General features: G+C 44.9%; 1 protein-coding gene across 1 annotated transcript in view; it reads right to left on the bottom strand.

Annotated features, from left to right (window-relative positions):
- Positions 1-9,359: 9,359 nt before the first annotated feature.
- Positions 9,360-22,148, bottom strand: part of LOC144682252 (transcription initiation factor TFIID subunit 4) — a 325,379-nt gene continuing 312,590 nt past the window's right edge. Inside the window, exon 16 of the mRNA XM_078544695.1 lies at positions 9,360-10,929. Coding sequence (XP_078400821.1) covers positions 10,762-10,929 — 168 coding nt within the window. The 3' untranslated portion in view covers positions 9,360-10,761. The remainder of the gene's footprint in view (positions 10,930-22,148) is intronic.

Here is a 22,148-nt window from a genome sequence, read left to right as displayed (position 1 = left end):
AACTTGCCGATGCTTTTTGCACTAATAAATACTTAACACTTACAGGGTACATTCAACAAGGTTTGTGAAAGGTAGTTTATTCTGATAAGACAGCTGTGGCTCAGTGTGTAGCATCTCTCCCAAGTCACAGGATTGTGGTACTGGGACTTCAAGGCATAAACCAGGCTCACACTCCCAGCGCAGTTCTGAGGGAGTGCCGCACTGTCGGAGGGGCAGTACTGAGGAGGCTCTGCACTGTCGGAGGGGCGGTAGTGAGGGTGTGCCGCACTGTCGGAGGGGTGGTAGTGAGGAGGCTCTGCACTGTCGGAGGGGCGGTAGTGAGGGTGTGCCGCACTGTCGGAGGGGCAGTACTGAGGAGGCTCTGCACTGTCGGAGGGGCGGTAGTGAGGGTGTGCCGCACTGTCGGAGGGGCAGTACTGAGGAGGCTCTGCACTGTCGGAGGGGTGGTAACGAGGGCGTGCCTCACTGGTGGAGGGGCGGTAGTGAGGGCGTGCCTCACTGGTGGAGGGGCGGTAGTGAGGGCGTGCCTCACTGGTGGAGGGGCGGTAGTAAGGGTGTGCCGCACTGTTGGAGGGGCGGTAGTGAGGGCGTGCCACACTGTCGGAGGGGCGGTAGTGAGGGCGTGCCTCACTGGTGGAGGGGCGGTAGTAAGGGTGTGCCGCACTGTCGGAGGGGCGGTAGTGAGGGCGTGCCGCACTGTCGGAGGGGCGGTAGTGAGGGTGTGCCGCACTGTCGGAGGGGCGGTAGTGAGGGCGTGCCGCACTGTCGGAGGGGCGGTAGTGAGGAGGCTCTGCACTGTCGGAGGGGCGGTAGTGAGGGAGTGCCGCACTGTCGGAGGGGCGGTAGTGAGGAGGCTCTGCACTGTCGGAGGGGCGGTACTGAGGGCGTGCCACACTGTCGGAGGGGCGGTAGTGAGGGAGTGCCTCACTGTCGGAGGGGGCATATGAATTAGAAACAGTGGGCCATTCGGCCCCTCAAGCCTGATCTATTTGATAAGATCATAGCCTCAACTCTGCCTTCCTGCCACCCCTTATATCCTTTGACTCTTTCGTTAATCAAGAATCTATCTAAGTCTGCATTAAAAATAGTCAATGACCCTGCCTCCACTGCTCTTTGGAGAAGAGAAGAGGACTAGTAATCCAGAGACCCAGGCTGATGCTCTGGGAACACAGGCATGAGGCAGCTGGTGGAATTTGAATTCAATTAATAAATCTGGAATTATAAAGCTGGTCTCAGTAATGGCGACCATGAAACTATCATCGATTGTTGTTAAAAATCATCTGAATCACTAATTTCCTTTAGGGGAGGAAATCTGCCTTCCTTACCTGGTCTGGCCAACATGTGACTCCAGACCCACAGCAGTGTGGTTGACTCTCAAATGCCCTCTGAAAAAGGGCAATTAGGGATGGGCAATAAATGCTGGCCTTGCCAGTGAAGCCCACATTCCATCAACGAATACAAAAAAAGAATTTCACAGGCTCACAGTCCTCTAAGAGAAAAAAATTAGTAGACATAAATGGGTCATTTTCTGGTTGGCAAGACATGGCAAGTGGATTGCCACAAGGATCAGTGCTGGGGCCTCAACTATATACAATCTATATCAATGACTAAACGAAGGGACCAAATGTATGTTTGCTGATGACATGAAGATAGGTAGGAGAGTAAGTTGTGAAGAAGACATAAGGAGTCTGCAAAGGGATATAGGCAGGTTAAGCGAGTGGGCAAAAGTTTGGCAGATAGAGTATAATGTGGGAAAATGTGAACACAAAACGTTAGTATGCAGGTACAGCAAGTGATTAGGAAGGGAAATGGACTACTGTCGTTTATTGAAAAGGGGAAAGGGATATAAAAGTAGGGATGTTTTGCTACAGTTGTACAAGGTGTTGGTGAGACCTCATCCGGAGTGCTGTGTAGAGTTTGGTCTCCTTGTTTAAGAAAGGACTTAAATGCGTTAGAAGCAGTTCAGAGAAGGTTCAGTGAGGCATCCTGCAATGGGGGCTTTATCTCATAAGGATAGGTTGGAGTTTGGAAGACTGAGAGCTGATCTTATTGAAACATATAAGATCCTGAGGGGTCTTGAGAGTGGATGCTGAAAGGATGTTTCCCCTTGTTGGAGAGACTAGAACTAGGAGACAGTTTAAAAACAAGGGGTCTCTCGTTTAAGACAGAGATGAGATTTTTTTTTCTCAGAGGCAGTACTGAGGGCGTGCTCACAGTCAGGGGGCTAGTACTGAGGGTGTGCTCACAGTCAGGGGGCTAGTACTGAGGGCATGCTCACAGTCAGGGGCTAGTACTGAGGGTGTGCTCACAGTCAGGGGCTAGTACTGAGGGTGTGCTCACAGTCAGGGGCTAGTACTGAGGGCGTGCTCACAGTCAGGGGCTAGTACTGAGGGTGTGCTCACAGTCACGGGCTAGTACTGAGGGTGTGCTCACAGTCAGGGGCTAGTACTGAGGGCGTGCTCACAGTCAGGGGCTAGTACTGAGGGTGTGCTGCACTTGTTTGAGGGGCAGTACTGAGGGTGTGCTGCACAGTTGGAGAATCAATAATGAGGATGTGCTGCACTTCCTGGAGTCCCATCTGTTGGTTGGGACGTTAAACTGAGGCCCAGTTTGCCCCCTCAAGTGGAACTAAAAGATGCAACTACACCACCTGGACTGCAGCGGTTCAAGAAGGCAGCTCACCACCACCTTCTCAAGGACAATTGGGGATAGGCAATAAATGCCGGCCTAACCTGTGACTCCCGCATCTCATGAACGAATGAAAAGTATTTTGAAGAAGATTTTGCTGGCCAAAACCGACCCCTCAATCAACACACCTAAAACAGTTTACCTGGTTATTATCACATTGCTGTGTGCAAATTGGCTGTTACATTTCCTACCTTACAATGACTATGCCTCAAAACATTGTCATTGCTGTAAAACACTTGGCGATTTCCTGAAATTGTGAGAGGCACTGTATAAATACAAATCCTTCTTGTCTGTAAAACCGTGCTTTATCATCTGCTATTGTGCTATCCCATGGAACACCCTTTCCCCCCGGTCATGGTCAGCTAAACTGGCCTGTAATTTTTTAGGTTTCCGTTTTAGTCCTAACTGCAACACTGCAGTATTCCAACTCGTCAAGGATTCTAGGATTTAACCCATCTGACTTGAGAATTGTGCGGGTGTGTCATTCATCCATTCTGTCAATCAGATCCTTTTGGTCTCTGATCTGTTCATTTTTAATATTTCACCATGAATAGTTCATTAATATATTTCGTAGCCCCCGCCCCCCCCACCACTTATCTGTCCCAAACAGCCCCCCACTTGTGCTGTGCTAACAATTACCAGGTAATGCACCACCCTTAACACCACCCAAACTTCAACCTTAGGCTGTTTCATGCTCTCGCCTCCCTTCCGATGACTGCTTTATCATTCCTTATCCCTTCTCTGATCAGACCAAAATTCACAAGTTATCAAACTATGGAAATGTTTATTAAAGATTACATCAAAAAAGCAATAATAAATCCCACTAAAGGAGATCGATTTGTTCACAATGTTACAGTGTAACTTACTGCGCAAAATAATAATTGCTGAGGAGTTCCAGTGGTTCTTGGTAGATGCCCTTGTGTGGACCGGGCATGAGTGCTGAGAGCTTGTGTGTGAGACTGATTTCTCATCAAATCTTTCATTGACATCTATCTGCAAAATTGGAAGTAAAATGCTGAACTAGGGTAAGCATTGAGACAGTATTTAGACTATAGATTTGGCAATCACTTATGGTTGGGTAAATCTTGCTTTCAGAATCTCTTGACTACTCTTCCAGAGCTATGAGGCTGCAACACTAGAACTCCTGTTGAGACAGACATTATTTTGAAAGCCTATCATAATAGCAAATTAAATTGAATAGAAATATGGAAATACTGGAATCTGAGTTTCCCTCATATTGGTTTTCTGGGTGGGCTGTGAGCTTGCTAAGCAGCAATTTAAAGGGGTATCTGCTTCCCCATAGCTGGACTCAAATCTTGCATAAACCCCCAATGGAATTAAAGGCGCTGGAGAAAAAAATCCAGTTATACTATTTACACAGCTGTTGGAATCAGCATTCAGATATGCATATTCAATCTAGATAGGGCTATGGGGAAAGTGTGAGGGATTGGAACTGACTCAATCGTTCTTTCAAAGAGCTGCCACAGATATGATGGGATGAACGGTCCCCCTCTTTTATACCTTTGTTTCCCCTAGACTTCATTGTTCAAATGCTGTCTTGGCTGGCCTCCTATCTTGTGCTCGCCATAAACTTGCGTCATCCAAAACCCTGCTGCCCAATAGCCTAACTTGCACCAAATCCTGTACAACCATCGCCCCTGTACTTGCTGACCTACACTGGCTTCAACTTTAAAATTACCATCCTCGTTTTCAAATCTCTTCATGGTTTCACCGCTCGGTATTTCTAACCTCACCTTGCCCTACAATGCCCCCACCCCACCCCACAGATCTCTGTGGTCCTAGCCTCTTGCACATCCGATTTTCATCGCTTCAGCCATTCTTCCAGCTGCCTAGGTTCTAAGCTCTGGAATTTCTTCCCTAAACTTCTCCGCCTCTCTATTCTCCTTTAAGACGCTCCTTCAAACCTACTTATTAGACAAAGCTTTTGGTCACTTGTTCCAATAACTCCCTACGTAGCTCAATGTCAAATTTGAATAATTTCCGTGAAGTGCCTTGGAAGTTTTGCTACATTAAAGGTGCTATATAAATGCAAGTTACTCTCGTTGAGTAAAATATTACATGATTCTACAAGCTATCACTATCAATCAGGGACCAAATTTAAAATGCTTTCAGTTGGCACAACTACAAACCCACCAAAAATGCTGTACATATAAAAACACAGAGTTCCTTGTGATATTAACAGGAGAGACCTTTGATCTGTTACATTAACCCTCCGCCTATTCTCACTCAATAGTTTTCCCATGTCCATGTGTAATTCTTTGTTCCAAAAAGGCTAATGGAATGTTGGCCTGTATCTCAAAGGGGCCGCACTATAAAGGGAAGGGCATTGGAAGAGGAGAGCAGACACAAAAAGCTCAGTTGGCCCAGGGAAAACAGAGGCCAGTGAATTGTGCCCCTTTTCAGCCCCGCTGTCTTCCTGTGCCGGAAAAAACGGCAGAGACGGCCATGCCAGAGTGCGGCCGCTGAATTATACCACACAAAGCTTAACACAGAGTTGGTGCAAACCATTAGCCACATAAATGGAAGGAATTGATAATTCAGTTGTACAGAGTCTTGGTCAGGCACCAGCTGAATTAATTGCATTCAGTTCTGGGCACTGTACTTCAGGGAGGATCTGTACACCTTGGAAGGGGTGCAGCACGCATCACCAGAATTATACTGGTGCTTATATGGTTAAATTATGAGCACATTCCTCTTAACCTGTTAAGTATAGCCTGTTTTCACACTTACCGGTCCTGGTGTTGTAGACCTGCTCTAATTCAGCACCAACTCCCACTCAGAACAAAATGCCTTGGCTTAGTTATTCACTCTTGTCTCATTCATAAGGTTGTGGGTCACAGCCCACTCCAGGGACTCAAACCTATAATCGGAGCTGGCATCCCGGTGCACCATTGAAGGAGTGTGCAATGTCAGCGTTCTCCCCGGTATCCTAGCCAATATTTATCTCTCAACTAACAGCACTAAAACAGTTCATCTGATCATTATCACACTTCTGTTTGTGGGAGCTTGCTGTGTGCAAATAGCGTCCACATTTCAACAGTGACCATATTACAACTGACTGTAATGTGCTTTGGGATGTCCTCAGGTTGTGAAAGGCACTACAGAAATGTAAGTTCTTTCTTGACCTTACCTTTGCTCAGTACAAAGCGTCTCTGTCGACTTCCAACTTTGTCTGGGTCCCACAGTTCAAGTACAGTAAATTATATTGACCATGCATGGGGTAGCAGGAAGGCCAGTTCCGGAGTCTGGCCTGCAGATTTGGTCCAGTCTCCAGAAAAGGATATAGATGTATTGGAGAGGGTTTTGTGGTGGGTAAGCTGGATGATTCCAGCCTATGCTGTGGAAAAACACCCAATAGACTAAACTGATTGTTACTGGAGGCAACAATCCTGGTTTTCAAAACAATAAAGCAAAATAAATAGGAGCAAGAATAGGCCATTTGGCCCCTCAAAATTACTCCACCATTCAATAAGATCATGGCCGATCTGATTGTGGCCTTAACTCCACCTTCCTGTCTACCACCCCCTATACACCCCTCTTGTAGATCAAAAATCTATCTGACTCAGCCTTGAAAATATTCAATAACCCAACCTCCACAGCTCTCTGGGATAGAGAATTCCAAATATTAATGACCCTCTGACAGAAGAAATTCCTCCTCACCTCTATCTTAAATTTATTTTGAAAATGTGCCTTCTAGTTATAGATTCCTCCATGAGGGGAAACATCCTTTCAACATCTACCGTCAAGCCCTCTCATGACTTTATGTTTCAGGAAGATCACCTCTCATTCTTCTAAGCTCCAATGTGTACAGGTCCAACCTGCTCAACCTTTCCTCATAAGATAACCCCCTCATACCAGGAATCAACCTAGTGAACCTTCTCTAAACTTCCTTCAATTGAAGTGTCCCTCTTCAAAGAAAACCAGAACTGTACGCAGTACTAGGCACTGTCTCACCAATGCCTTATACAGTTGTAGCCAAGACTTCCCTACTTTTATACTCCATTTTCCTTGCAATAAAGGCTAATGGTGTAGGATACAGTTGAAGTTAATAAGCTATTTATCTTGGACAATAAGCAGAGAACTGTTGGATACACAAGCTCCAAGTACATAACAGGGGTAGAGGTTAGAAAAATACTATTTTTCTCCCACAGGAAGGATTGTGGTCAGATAAGGGAACTTTTCAAGGCCAATTAGATTGATACATGTTGGGAAGGGGAGATTGAAGCTCAAAGAAACATTAGCAAAGCTGCTTGTTTCCTTTTTCCCCAGACGAAGGGAATCATAGAATCATACAGCACAGGTGGTGGCCATTCAGCCCATCAGACCTTTGAAAGAACCTTCCACTCCCCATCTCTTTCCCCCATAACTGAGGAGGGCGGAATAGATTTAAACATTCACGCGAGGAACGAGAGAAAGGAGCACACATGCAATGTTTAATAAACAGCTGTTTTATTTTTTTACAAAATAAGTACAAAGTTTGCAAGTAAGTCTTTGCACACAGACTGCAGAGCGTAATTGTATGTACAGGGTACGATACCAAAAATAACGGAATTCTAATTAACACAAAAGTCTTTGTAAACACTATGTACAAATTGTTGTCTTTCTAAAACCAGCTTTTCTGTTTCCTACATGATTGCTGTGCTTGCTCATTTGAGTTAACACCTTAAATAATATTTTGGCTAGACTGCAGATGAAGTGCAAATATACCTGCTTGTTCTTTAAGAACCGTAAAAAAATTATTAAAAGTATTTTAAACTGACTGACAAATTGCTTTATTTGTGCTTTTTCTCTCCCTTCCCTCCCTCCACCCTCCCCAATACTTCACGATGTTAAAAACTTAATGCATCAGAGTGCCAGGGCGCACTTATACAACCAGGGGTGGGGAGTGGTTGAGATAAATTCAACCAGCCTGACAAGAGGTTACTGTGTGCTCCAAGCAGAATTCAGGGTAGTGAAGCACAAAGTAACATCATTGATTGGAAGACCAGTGCCCTCTCTCTCATTCTCTGGTTTAAGTGGAGTGTATACACACACACACACAGTGGCTGCAGACAGCAATGCAATGATTACATGCTGTTTGTAGTAACGGGTGTACATCTGCAAATTTGACAAAACTTCAACACCTCTTTTACGCAAAAGCATTGGTTTGAACATTCACACCCACACTGTGCACCGGCTGTGAAAACGGTAATACTTGGGAAAGGTGGGGGAAGGGGAATTAATACCAAGGATAGAGGTGAGCTAATACTGAGAAAAGGGGGAAATTGATGGTGGGGAAAGGGGGAACTATTAGTGGGGTGAGTGGAATGGTGAATTAATACTGGGGAAAAGGGGGAATTGATTCTGGGGAAAGGAAATTAATACTGGGGAAAGGTGGGAATTATTACTAGGAAAGGGGGAGATGAATCAATTCTGGGAAAGTGGGGATGGCGGGTTAATACTGGGGAAAGGGAGAATTAATGCCTGGCAAAAGAGATATTAATACTGAGGAAAGGGGGAATTAATACCGGGAATGGGAAATTAATACTGAGCATGGGGGAAATTATGAATTAATGCTGGGGAAAGGGGGAATTAATACTGGTGAAAGGGGTCATGGTGAAATAATACCAGGGGAGGAAATGAAGTAATGCTGGGCAGAAAACATACTGGGGAGAAAAAGGTAAACTAATACTGAGGGTAGGGAAAATTCTTAATTAGTGCTGGAAAGGGGAATTTTGAACTAAAATTGGGTGAACTGCTGAGCGAATACTCATGAAGAACTGAGATAGTGATGTGGAGAAGTCTGGGGTAAGGTGAGAATAATCTGACCTCTTTTGTGTTGCTAACTTTCTTCCTGAAGATTTCAGGGCAGGTTTTCCTCAATTACATTCCCAAGCAGAGGACATCTTAGGGCCAAGGGATCCTCTGTCAAATGTGCTCAGATGAGCTGGTGCAGGAACAGGAAGATCTGTCTCACAGACTCCTTGCTGGGAGAAGATTCAGAGTGTCCTCTGGCACCCCACCCATGGAGGGGCATCAGTCAAACAGAACTCCAAACTATCCAGGCCCCCACACACGTTTCGCCCAGTGACCCACTGGGTATTCATCACCCAGCCCCACACTAGTGCAGGGACATTTAATTTAACCCTGACAACTTGAATGGCAATCCAGGGAGAATTAGTAACTCTGTGCACACCGGGATTAAAACCTGGGACCTTCTGGTTCTGTATGGCAATGGTTCTCAAACTGGGGTCCGTGGATCCCCATGGGTCTGTTGAAACTTTCCTGGGGATCCACAATTTAATCAATAATTTGGGTGGGCTTTTGCTGAACATATTTTACAGCAGTGACAGAGGAAAATCTGACAATAACATGTCACACTACAATTAGTTTCAAATAGGACTTAGCTGATTCGTGATTTATAATGGTTAGCACATAAGAAGTCCCAGTTGCCTTTTCATCTTGGGAACCGCAGTTTGCTATGAGTATTGGGGTGGTGGAACGGTCAAGAAAAGAGTAAATAAATGAGCGCAAGTGGAGCTGTGCTTGGTGTGAGCCAGGTGTGGAATGCAGACACCATGTAGAGAGCACAAAGTGGGCTGGCTGTCTCCCCTCGGAGGGCAGCAAGAATGGAGGAGCGCTGAAATCGGCAAGAAGAATGACAGTGTGTGTGTGTCTACCTTGTGCTATTCTCCAGTTCTGGGGTGAGATGGAAATTGGAGAATTCTAGACCTTTCAATGGGAATAAAACCTTTATTTTAGGTAACATTCGTACGGAACTTCCTCCTGTTGATATTAGAATTAGAATCAACAGATTCTAAAAGGTACAATACTATTAAAACATCTTTACACGTAGCACTGTCATATTACGAGTATTATATAGTATAATTTAGGTTGGGGTCGGGCAGGGGACTGGTGTGTTCATGATTACTGATCCATTTGAAAAGTAGTCCCTCAACCAAAAAAATTTGAGAACAACTGCTGTATGGCACCCTCTTTAATCAGCCACTTCACTCAATTGTATTAGGTTTCAACACGACAGCAACACATTTCAGACAGAAAGAGAGAGAGAGAGGCAACTCACACGTTAGTGCAACTGGGATCACTGGGGTATTCCACAATTGTACTAATTCCCCCACCCGCCCTCAAAATGAAATTTAGAGAAAAACTTTTTAAATGATTTTAAACTAAATGATCCCCCACACTGGTTGGTACAAACAGAAGACGCACTGGTGAGACCGGCAGTGCCCGCCCGTGAGGAGGTCTTTGCTGCGCAACATCCCCTCACAGTTAAAATATCTCAGGCAATTTCAGTTGGGTCCCTGCCGTGTTACCATTTATTTTTAGTTTTATAAAGAAACTTTTAAATAAAGTTATAAAATGGAAAAAATATATATATATTTCCCTTAAACATATAGCATTCAATACTGCTAAAGGCTTTTGGATACAGGAGCAGCTATTCTGACTAACTCCTGGAATAGGTTACAACATAATAATACCTTATGAAAAGACAAACTAAAGTATCGAAACAAGACCCAAGACTACAATAGGCAGCTGTATGATTGCAGCCTCCCCTTTCCCCACAAAAAACATGGGGGAGCGAGGTGCAAAAAAAAAGACTAAATTAAAACGTAAAACTGCTAAACAACAGGTCCAGTCTGTGAGCAACTGGAGAAGAGGAGGTCAGTTATCAATTTGGTCAGGGATCCTTTCCCTCTTTGACACAAACTCAGAAGTGTATTCCTGGCGCAGGTACTGATGGACCTGTCGTGTGTGTGCTACAGTATTTGCTGTTTTCATTATGGATTTACCAGCATTCACAGTTTTTTTTTTTAACTTCTACCGACAAATGGACAAAAACTGGTTGGGGAGTTGCGGCAAAATTTAAATACTGGGTGCAAACATTCAGCTAGAGGTATCTAAAGGTTATCAGAAGATGAGGTCTGAGGCAACGGTAAACAAATTTGGATACTAAATTATTTTTTAGGAAAAGGCACAAGGCGGCAGCAGTCACTGAATGCTGATGGCCTGCAGGTGTAGGTCAGAGGGACTGAGTCCTCGGTCCCCCACCCTCTACTTCAGCAGCGCTCGGTACAGTACTAGTGAGTGCCTGGTGTCTCGTTCCTGTTCCATGTAGAAGATGAAGTCCCTGAGGTTTACCCGAGTTACCCTCTGTCGGGTGTACTGGCGAGACGAGGCTGGTCCGGATCCTGCCTGGGTGCCCGATGTGGGACCCGCGCCCTGTGAGGAGGAGAAACATAGGTCACAGTGGGAATCAAAGGCAACCTCCATGGTTAATCATTGCTTAACAGACATTCTATTTATCCTTGAGCCCGCCACAATTGCACCGGGCCCAGTAAACCTCTGGTGTGCCGCTCAAGTAACGTTCATGATGCATGCAGCGAGTGTCAATGGGCTGTTGAACCATAAAGTTATCACAGCTGAGTTCAATTCTGGACATATCCAACATTTTCCAGTGGGGATTACTGGACATTGATCTGGAGCACGGATCATGCTGGATTTCCCCCACCTCCCTTGCTAAGAATGCAAACATGATAGATTTTTTAGAACCCCTTTTACTTTCAGGGCTTAATTTTGTGGTTAAGAATGTTTCTTTTGCGGAATTTGTTAAAACAGGCAATATTAGAGTGTCACAAGATGGCTCACATCACCACAGCTTCTTTGCAAGACTGTTGTTCTAAGATTCTATCAGATATTTGTTAAATTACAATATGTTTACAATTCCTATACATGGAAGGACAGCTTTAATTTTAGGGCCCCATCTCTGGGCTGATGGGTTATTGTAAGCCAAAAGTGATGGCCATGGAGGAAGGGGATGTTAAAGGCTGTTTAGCCGAGGATAAATGGGAGACCACTGTCATGGAAATTATGGGGTGAATCACCCTGTGGCTGAGTTCAGCGCCCGTAATGTGAAATCTCTCTCAGCCTTTGCTCCATTGCCTGTGTTATCTGAGTAACATTCCAATCTAGAAGCAAAGATTCTGCCTAGTCCTTAAATGGCTGGCACAGTGACAACAGCTCCAAGCTCGTCTCTCTGTGGCAATGTTAATGAATAAATCCAGTCGACTTCAAATCCCACCAAAGCTACTTGTGGGACAGGATACTATAGTTTGTAGGCTGGCACCATGAATAGGACCTAGGAAAACAGCTGAACTACAAAAACCCAGTTGGATTGCTGATGCCTTTGAGAAAGGAACGTGCATCCCTGCCTGATTTGGCCTACGCTGGACTCCAGCCTCAGAGAACGTGGTTTAATCTTAATCCCCTCAGAGGTGGGCAATACTCTTGGTAGTAAACTGCTAAGAAGGTATCAGCTGCTTTGTCACAATGGTAGCATGCTCACCTTTGAGTTAGAAGGACATCAGTTGAAACCACCTACCAAAGGCTTGAGCTCATAATCCAGCCTTACACACCAGTGCAATGCTAAAGGAGTGCTGCACTGTTGGAGGTGCCGTCTGCTGAATGAGACATTAAAATGAGGCCCAATCTGCACTGGATGGATATAAATCTTTCCCAATGGTATGATTCAAAGAAGAACAGGACAGTTCTAGTGTTTTGACCAATATTTATCCCTCAGCCAATATCACTAAATAAATTATTGGGTAATTTACCTCATCACTGTTTATAGGAGCTGGCTGTGTGCAAACCGGCTGCAAAGTACATTCATGCACATTAAAGGAGCACCAATATAAAAGGTGGTTAAAATGCTATTGGAAAATTCATTGAAGTTATTGACCCAAATAGAGAAGCCCCCTAATTTGTTAGCCTAACTTGGTAATGAATAAATATCACACCCATTGTGTTGTGGGGGTTCCCTGGACTCAGGTGCTTAGTAGGGTTTGTGAACGAAGGGAGATTTGAAAAAAACAGGAGACACGATCAGTTTTTTTTAAGAGAAAGCTACAGAAGGAAAGTTTCAACAGACTCAAGGTTAAGGTACACAATAGTAGTTAGATGTTATTTTGCTTAATTGAAGTAAGATGACCCAGTGATGTGGGGAAGGATAGAAACATCATTATACAAAGACAAATGATTGAATGAAGGGTCTCTGTACCATAATTGTTGTTCTCTGTATTCGCTTCCTTTGTGAAATGAAACAGCTTAATGGTTTAATACTGACCTCATTACGCCTTCAAAAAGATTGCAGAGGTGCACAAGCACGTGTGAAAGACACAACATCCAGTTACAGGTCAAGATGGACACGGTGTTACGTACAGTGTACAGAGCAGAAACAGGCTATTTAGACCCACCGGTCTGTGTCAGTGTTTATGCTCCACATGACGCTCCTCCCACTATTACCCTGGGTTATGCTATTATGTGTTGGATATTGGATTGGTGGGACACACTGTCACAGGAGGGACCAGAATCTTTGTACCTGAAAATATCCAAGGTCAAAAAATATTGAACATGTCAATAGGAAATAAATGGTGCCTTGGGAACGTCAACCGTATTAAAGAAGTGTTTGAGCAATAGGGGGAAAAGTGAGGAGTCTCAGTTGTGCGGGACAGGGTCGGTGGGTGTGGGGGGAATGGTTTTCAGCTAGAAATACTCAGTAAGTGTGTCAGCATGAAGGAAGATGCATTCTTTCAATGCAACTACTGGAAACCAGAATGTAATCCGCCCTTCAACAGCTTCACCAACTGAGGAAAGAAATAATCAAAGAACATGTATTGTTGTTGTTTACTTTTAAATAAATCCCAAGTTATCAGTGCGCACTTGTTTTTTCTACGGTCTGCATCACATATGGAAAAGAACACCTTTAATAAAGTAACTGCACCTTAAGGAACTCAAACAGAGGCCAACGTTGTCTGTAGCCATAGTAACAAATTAGTGAGCAGCACACATCCAGGAAAAAAAACACAAGGAAATAGCCCTCAGGTAATGCACCGCACAGTTACCCACACTCCAGGCTCTCTCATCTTGTCTCAATTTCCTTCCCTCTCCCTGCTTGGATTTTCTTTTTTCCCCAAAATAGGTGCTTGCATGTGTAGATGTGCGTAAATATATTTTTTTCAGCTACATACAGGGATATGCATCCTATTCTGCCATCAGGGCTGCTTATATTAAACAAAGCCAGCCTTGTTTGTGGGCTGTTTGCCTCCAGGCATCCTCCTCCAGCCAAGAGGGCGGAACAGCTTGGTGCTGGCCTTGGTTGCAGCTGCTGTTCTCTTATCCTGTGATCAGATGCCAGGAAGCGATCAGGCAAGGGCGTGTCAAATGACGGTGGTTTTTGCAAAATAATTTTGTTTTGCCCAGGGTGGAACCACCTCACTTCTTCCTTCTGCACTCAGCTACCAACTATGTGGGATGAGGCACTCCTGCACTGTGTACACTACCGAAAGGGGAGTGGGGTACATTTGCAGATCCCAGTCCATCACTCCTCTTACACGTGGGTTCCCTGGGGATTTAGGGATTTCTGCACAGCAAAACAAACAAGGGTTGAAAAGGAGAGGGAAAAATACCACAAAGATCCGTGACAGAAACAACCAATTATGTATGATGTTAGAACAAGGGCAACACTGCACATTATAGGAAAAAGCAGCCCTGTGCATTATTTCGTGGAATAGCAAGATTCCATATACTATAGAGAATAGCCCCTGTGTGTATTATAGGGAATAACAGGTTCTGTGTATGTTACAGAGAACAGCAAGTAACAACTTATATTTCTATGGTGCTTTTAATGTAATAAAATGTTCCAAAGTGCTTTAGTGCATTATAAAGCAAAGTATGACACTGAGCCATGTAAGATGATATTAGGTCAGGTGACCAAAAGCAGTCGCAGATGTAGATTTTTTGAGGAATGTGTTAAAGGAGGAAAGTGAGGTAAAGAGGCCTAGGTAGGGAATTCCAGAGCTTGAGGCCAAGGAAACTGAAGGCAGGGCCACCAATAGCAGAGCAATTAAAATCAGGGATGCTCAAGAGGCTAGAATTAGAGGAGCACAGATATCATGAATGGTTATGGACTGGAGGAGATTACAGTGATAGGGAGGGGCGAGGCCATGGAAGGGATTTGCGAACAAGGATGAGAATATTTCAATCAAGATGTTGTTTTACCAGGGATCAATGTAGGTCAGTGAGCACGGGTGTAGAGGAACGGGATTTCATGTAAAGACATGGGCAGCAGAGTTCTGGATGACCTCAAATTTTCAGAGGGTAGAATGTGGGAGACCACAGCCAGGAGTGCATTGGAATAGTCTAGAGGTAACAAAGTCATGAATGGAGGTTTCAGCAGTAGATGAGCTGAGACAGGGACAAATTCAGGTGATGTTATGGAGGTAGAAATAGGCAGTCTTAGTGATGGCATGAAGCTGAGGTTCGAAGCTCATCTGGGTTCAAATGTGACTGTTGCCAGGGAGAGCGATGGAGTTGATAGTTAGGGAATCTAGTCTAGAGTGGGACGGAAAACAATGGCTTCAGTCTTCCCAGTATTTAATAGGAAGAAATTTCTGCTCATCCAGTGCTGGATATCGGATAAGCAGCCTGATAATTTAGCAACGGTGGAGGAATCGAGAGAGTTGTTAGTGAGATAGAGCTTGTGTCATCAGCATACATGTGAAACCTAAAGCTGTGCTTTTCGATGATGTCACAGAGGAGCTTTTTTTAAATTCATTCACGGGATGTGGGCTTCACTGGCTGGGCCAGCATTTATTGCCCATCCCTAGTTGCCCTTGAGAAGGTGGTGGTGAGCTGCCTTCTTGAACCGCTGCAGTCCATGTGGTGTAGGTACACCCTCAGTGCTGTTAGGGAGGGAGTTCCAGGATTTTGACCCAGTGACAATGAAGGAACGGTGATATATTTCCCAGTTAGCTATGAAATAATGATACTGCAGGACCCAATAACCCAGACATTAATTGGGGAAATGTTACCGTAAAGGGTAAGGAGGGGAAAGAATTTCTGAAATGTGTTCAGAAATGTCTTCCTTGACCAGTATGTTCTCAGTCCAAGCAGGAAGGAGGCATTGCTGGATCTGGTGCTGGGGAATGAGGTGGGCCAAATGGACCAAATGTCTGTGGGGGGTCACTTGGGTAAGAGCAATCATTGTATCATAAGGTTTAGATTAGTAACAGAGAAGAAGGGACAAGGAAAACTTCTAAATTGGAAGAGAGCTAACTTCAGTGGGCTGAGAAGGGATCTAGCTAGGGTAAAATGGAACCAGAGACTGACAGGAAAAGCTGTAATGGAACAATAGGTGACCTTGAAGGAGGAGATGTTTCAGGTAAAGGATAGGTACATTTTGACAAGAGTGAAAGGCAGAGGAACCAAAGCCAGGGATCCCTGGATGTCCAGGGAGATAGAGAATATGAAACAAAAAAAGAGGGTGTATTATGTATGTTAGGTGAATTCTCTAAGCACAACCTTAAGAAAATGAGTTGAGAGGAAAAGCGAAAAGGAAAATTAGACTGGCAAAACGAGAATACAAAAGTAAATCTGAGTCAAAATTCTGAAACACCCTTCCTAACAGCACTTTGGGTGTTCCTTCAACACACGGACTGCAGCGGTTCAAGAAGGTGGCTCATTATTAACTTCTCAAGGTCAATTAGGGATGGGCAATAAATACTGGCCTAGCCAGCGACACCCACATCCCATGCATGAATAAATTTTTTTAAATGGTAGTCAACATGAAAGTGAAACCAAAAATCTTGTACCGCATGTAGATAGTGAGGCCTATTAGGAACAGAGACAATGATATATGCTTAAAGACACAATGCAAAACTAGAATACTTAATCAGCACTTTGTATTAGTGCTTACTAAGGAAAAGGAATCTGACAAAATATCGCTAGAAGTGGAGATGGTGGAGGCAATGGTTGGGGTGAAAATTGATAGGCAGGATGTACTGGAAAGGCTGCCTTTGCTTAGATTGGATAGGTTGTCTTGTCCAGGTTGCTTGCATCCCAGGTTGCTCAGGGAAGGTAGAGATTGAAGAAGGACTTGCCATAATCTTGCAATCTTCCCTAGATACACCGGGGAGGGGCCAGAGGATTGGAAAGTGGTAAATGTGACACTCCTGTTCATGAAAGGATGTCAGGACAGTCCTATTAACCACAGGTGGTCAGTTTAACATCAGTAGAAAGTAAGATTTTAGAAATAATATTCAGGGAAAAAAATTAACTGGAGTTAATTAAGGGATGCCAATAAAGATTTGTAAATGGTTTAACCTGATGATCTAACAGAGAAGGCTGATGAAGACAACATAGTGATGTTGTCTATACAGATTTTAAGAAAGCTTTGACAAAAAACAATATAAAAAGCTGGTTAACAAAATTGAGGCTCATGGAATAGGAGGGTATTAGTTTGGATATAAAAATTGGCTTAAGGGCAAAAAAACTGTGAGTAGTGGTAAACAGTTATTTTTCAGACTAGAGGATGGCAGACAGTGCTGTTCTCCAAGGTCATTGCTCACTGCTTTTTGATATATATATATAAATGACTTGGATATTGGAATACAGAGTAAAATTTAAACATTTACCGATGATACCAAAGCTGGAGGTGTGGCAGACAGCGAGGATGATATCAATAGATTGCAACAGGATGCAGAGAGGCTAGCAGAATGGGCAAACAAGTGGCAGATGGAATTTAATAAAGTGAAGTGTGAGATAATGCATTTTGGCAGAAGGGGTAGAGAGAGACAATATAGATTTTTCCAGGTCTCGTCGGGACCTGGAAAAATTTATTAATTTTGCTTCCAATCTCCACCCCTCCATCATCTTCACATGGTCCATCTCTGACACTTCTCTTCCCTTCCTTGACCTCTCTGTCTCAATTTCTGATGATAGACTGTCCACCAATATCCATTACAAGCCTACCGACTCCCACAGCTACCTCGACTACAGCTCCTCACACCCCGCTTCCTGTAAAGACTCCATCCCATTCTCTCAGTTCCTTCGCCTCCGTTGCATCTGTTCTGATGACGCTACCTTCAAAAACAGCTCCTCTGACATGTCCTCCTTCTTCCTTAACCGAGGTTTTCCATCCACGGTCGTTGACAGGGCCCTCAACCGTGTCCGGCCCATATCCCGCGCATCCTCCCTCACGCCTTCTCCTCCTTCCCAGAAACATGATAGGGTCCCCCTTGTCCTCACTCATCACCCCACCAGCCTCCGCATTCAAAGGATCATCCTCCGCCATTTCCGCCAACTCCAGCATGATGCCACCACCAAACACATCTTCCCTTCACCCCCCTTGACGGCATTCCGTAGGGATCGTTCCCTCCAGGACACCCTGGTCCACTCCTCCATCACCCCCTACTCCTCAACCCCCACTTATGGCACCTCCCCATGCCCACGCAGAAGATGCAACACCTGCCCCTTCACTTCCTCTCTCCTCACCGTCCAAGGGCCCAAACACTCCTTTCAAGTGAAGCAGCATTTCACTTGCATTTCCCCTAACTTAGTCTACTGCATTCGTCGCTCCCAATGCGGTCTCCTCTACATTGGAGAGACCAAACGCAAACTGGGCGACCGTTTTGCGGAACACCTGCGGTCTGTCCGCAAGAAAGACCCAAACCTCCCTGTCGCTTGCCATTTTAACACTCCACCCTGTTCTCTTGCCAACATGTCTGTCCTTGGCTTGCTGCATTGTTCCAGTGAAGCCCAACGCAAACTGGAGGAACAGCACCTCATCTTCCGACTAGGCACTTTACAGCCCTCTGGGCTGAATATTGAATTCAACAACTTTAGATCTTAAACTCCCCCTCCCCCCATCCCCACCCCGTTTCTTTTCCCCCCCCACCCGCTTTTTTTTTTCAATAATTTATATAGATTCTTCTTTCCCCACCTATTTCCATTATCTTTAAATCTAAAACTAAAACCTTTAGTCTTTCCACCCCACCCCCACTAGAGCTGTACTTTGAATATCCTGTTTTCCATTCTTAATTAGCACTTTTCTCAGACAAAGACCACCACCTTCAACACCTCTTTGACCCTTTTGTCTGTGACATCTTTTGATTATTATCTGCTCACACCACACCCTCAATGTGTCTCTTCCACCCCCCCCCCACCCACCTTAAACCAATTTATATTTCTCCCTTGTTGAAACTATGCTGCAGTTCTGCCGAAGGGCCATGAAGGCTCGAAACGTTGACTGATTTCTTCTCCGCCGATGCTGCCAGACTTGCTGAGTTTTTCCAGGTAATTCTGTTTTTGTTTTGTTTTAGATTTAATGGAACAGTTTTAAAGAATGTGCAAGAACAGAGAGATCTGGGAGTTCATGTGCGCAGATCTTTGAAGGTGGCAGGACATATTGAAAGGATAGTTAGCAAAGCGTATGGGCAGAATCTTCAGGTCGGTGTGTGGGGGCGGGCCCCGCTCGCCGACGCGTAAAATGACGCGTGGTGACGTCGGGACACCACGCGTCATTCAGATATTCAGCTCGGTGGGCGCACACTGGAGTCGGCTACACGCCTGCCGAACTGTCAAAGGCCTAGTAAGGCCATTTAAATATCAATTAATGTACTTAACTGAGCTGCCCATCCAACACCCCCCTCAACCCGGCGGGGAGAAAATTCTCCTCTATGTAATCTTGGGCTTCATAAATAGAGGAATTGAGTACAAAAGCAGGGATGTTATGCAGAACCTTTGTAAAGCTCTGGTTAGGCTGCAACTAGAGCATTGTGTCTGGTTCTGGTCACCACGCTTTAGGAAATATGTGAGGGTCCTTGAGAGGGGGCAGCGGAGATTTACCAGAATGGTTCCAGGGATGAGGGTACAAGGTTAGGTTGGAGAAGCTGGGGTTGTTCTCCTTGAAGCAAAGGAGATTGAGGGGAGATTTGATAGAGGTGTACAAGGTGATGACAGGTTTAGATAAGGTAGACAACAGCTGTTGCCATTAGCTGATGGTACAAAGACTAAGAGGTACAGATCTAAGATTTGGGCAGGGATACAGGGAGGATGTGAGGAAGAACTTTAATTACATAGCCAGTGGTAATGACCTTGGCATCTGCTGCCTCTGGGAGTGGAGGAAGCAGAGACGATCAATGATTTCAAAAGGAAATTTGAAGTTAGATGGGCATTTAGATGAGGGAAATAAATTTGTAGGCCTATGTCAATGGAGCAGGAAAATGGGACTGACTGGATTGCTCCACAGAGTGCTAGCATTGGATTCTATGGGCCAAATGGCCTCTATGCCATAAAGACTTTATGAGTAGCACGTTTTGTGTATATTGTAGAGAACAACAGCACCTCCTGTATATAGCACAGAGAATAGCAACCCTTGTGCATTATTACATAGGCCAGAAATTTCCCCCCATTGGGGGGATTGTGTGGGGGTGGGCAGGCGGGGGCTAAGAGGGGGCATGAACCCAATCAGCGCCCCCAATCGGGTCCGCGCCACCATTTTACGTGGGCGGGCCAATTAAGGCTCACCCATCATGACGCGTGCCGGGAAGCGCTGAGTGCTCCCTGTGCAGGCGAGGGGAGGGAAGGGGGGAGGATTTCCCTGAGTGGTTCCCTGCACTCTTTTGCACATGCACGTGAAAGAGCGCAGAGATCTCCCTGACACACGGAGGTGCCTCAGGGAGATTTGTTTCAGTGTTAAGCTTTTAAATAAAGGATCTTTAAACTTTTGAAACATGTCCCCTCATGTGACAGTGTCACATGAGCTGGGGCATGTTAATGAAATTTTACTGATTTTTTAAACACTTTATGAAACCTCATCCCGCCCGTGGATGAGGTTCCATGATAAATGCGAAGGCCGCCTGGGCTCTTCGCCAGCCCACCAACCTTAAGGTTGGACGGGCAGCTCATTTAATTGCTTTAATTAGTTTTTAACAGGCCTTATTAGGCTTTTGACAGTTCGGCGGGCGCACAGCCGAACTGAAAATCTAAAAGACGCGTGGTGACATCGGGACGCCCACCTGACGCGGCGGCGAGTGGACCCTGCCCCCCCCGCTGGGAAAACGCTGCCCATAGAATAGCATTCCGGATATATATCATAGAGAATAGCAGTTCTTGTGTATATTACCAGACTGTAGTTTTCTCCCTTCCAATATTAGATATACACTGACTGGGATGCATGAGAAGAAAGCTTGTGTAACATCACTGAAAGGTACTAACGCTGTTGAGGGAAAATAAGTAGGAAAACTGAGACAAAAATACAACAGGAGCCAGCAGAAAGCCTTCTGATAGCCATCTAAATTCTGAAATAAGATATCTGATAGCTCTGTGGTTTTGTTTTAACTCCAAAATCTCAAGCTCAGGTACACATCTCAGCTGTACCCACACCCCAACAAAGAAGGAGCTAATTAGTAATAAAAAGCAGCATGTGCTCCTGCCTCTAAGCCATACAAGAAGGGATCACATCCCAAGTGTGGCCTCCCTCAGTCACCTGCTCCAAGCATACAATTGAGAGTCGAAGATAAGCTGGACAGATCAGGAAAGTCTCAGCCTGCATCCCTGGTTGAACTCTTAAGTTACCATTTGTCATGACTTGTATTGCTGAGGAAGTGCTGCATTGGTGAAGGTGCCATCTTTCAGATGGAGACCTTGCCCGCTCTTGCCAGTGCTTCAGGTAGATACTGAGGACTCCATGGCACAGAATTGAGGAGCAGGGATCTGATATCCCAGCTAACATTCCTTCCTCAAACAATGCCATCAAGTACAGATCAACTCACCATTCACTTTGTTATTGTTTGTAGGCTATTGTTTTGATCACTAAAAAGTGGATTTGAAGATTGACTGAAGATTAATCCAATCAAGGTGGTTAAAATGTTAAAAGGGGTTCAGTAGGGTAGATATGGAGAACCTGTTTCCTCTGATGAGTGCATCAAGAACAAAGTAACGATAGTCTTAAAATTAGAGCTCGGACATTCAGGGTAATGGCAGAAAAGACTTTTCCACACAAAGAATAGTGGAAATCTGGAATTCTCTCCTCAAAAAGCTGTGGATACTGGGGCGGGGAAGGTGTAGGGGTGGGGGGGGGGGGGGGGGGGGGGCGCGGGAGTGGTGGTTATGCAGCTTCTAAGTCACAGATTGTTTGATTCTTATTGTGTAAAGAATATCCAAGGATTTGGAGCAAAGGCAAATAAATGGAGTTGAGGTACAGATCAGCCAAGGTGTAATTCAATGTCAGGATAGGCTAGAGGGATAAATGGCCTCCTGTTGCAAATAGATTCCCAAGGAAGGGAGTTGACTTGGAGTAAATTGGGACCATTAGAAGGGGCTGGATCACTATTGAGAAGTGAGACCAAGCATTCGAGATATTAATAGCATTGCGTGTTTTTTCCAGGGGAGGTAGTGGACCGACAGATTGTATGTGGGGTGTGGAATGGGATTGTTGGACTGATCAGCCTTTTCTCACTGAAGACTTTATATGTTTAAACAGCAGCGGCATTTGCTTTTACAGGCCTGCACTTCAAAGTGGTTCATTATGTTAAATGCTCTGAGAGATTTTGAGAGGCATGATAGGGCATTGTGCAAATAAAAGTTCTGATCTCTTTTGAAAT

Source organism: Cetorhinus maximus, chromosome 6 (genome assembly GCF_964194155.1).
Source record: "Cetorhinus maximus chromosome 6, sCetMax3.hap1.1, whole genome shotgun sequence".
Classification (NCBI taxonomy): Eukaryota; Metazoa; Chordata; class Chondrichthyes; order Lamniformes; family Cetorhinidae; genus Cetorhinus; species Cetorhinus maximus.
This window is presented reverse-complemented; position numbering and strand designations above follow the sequence as displayed.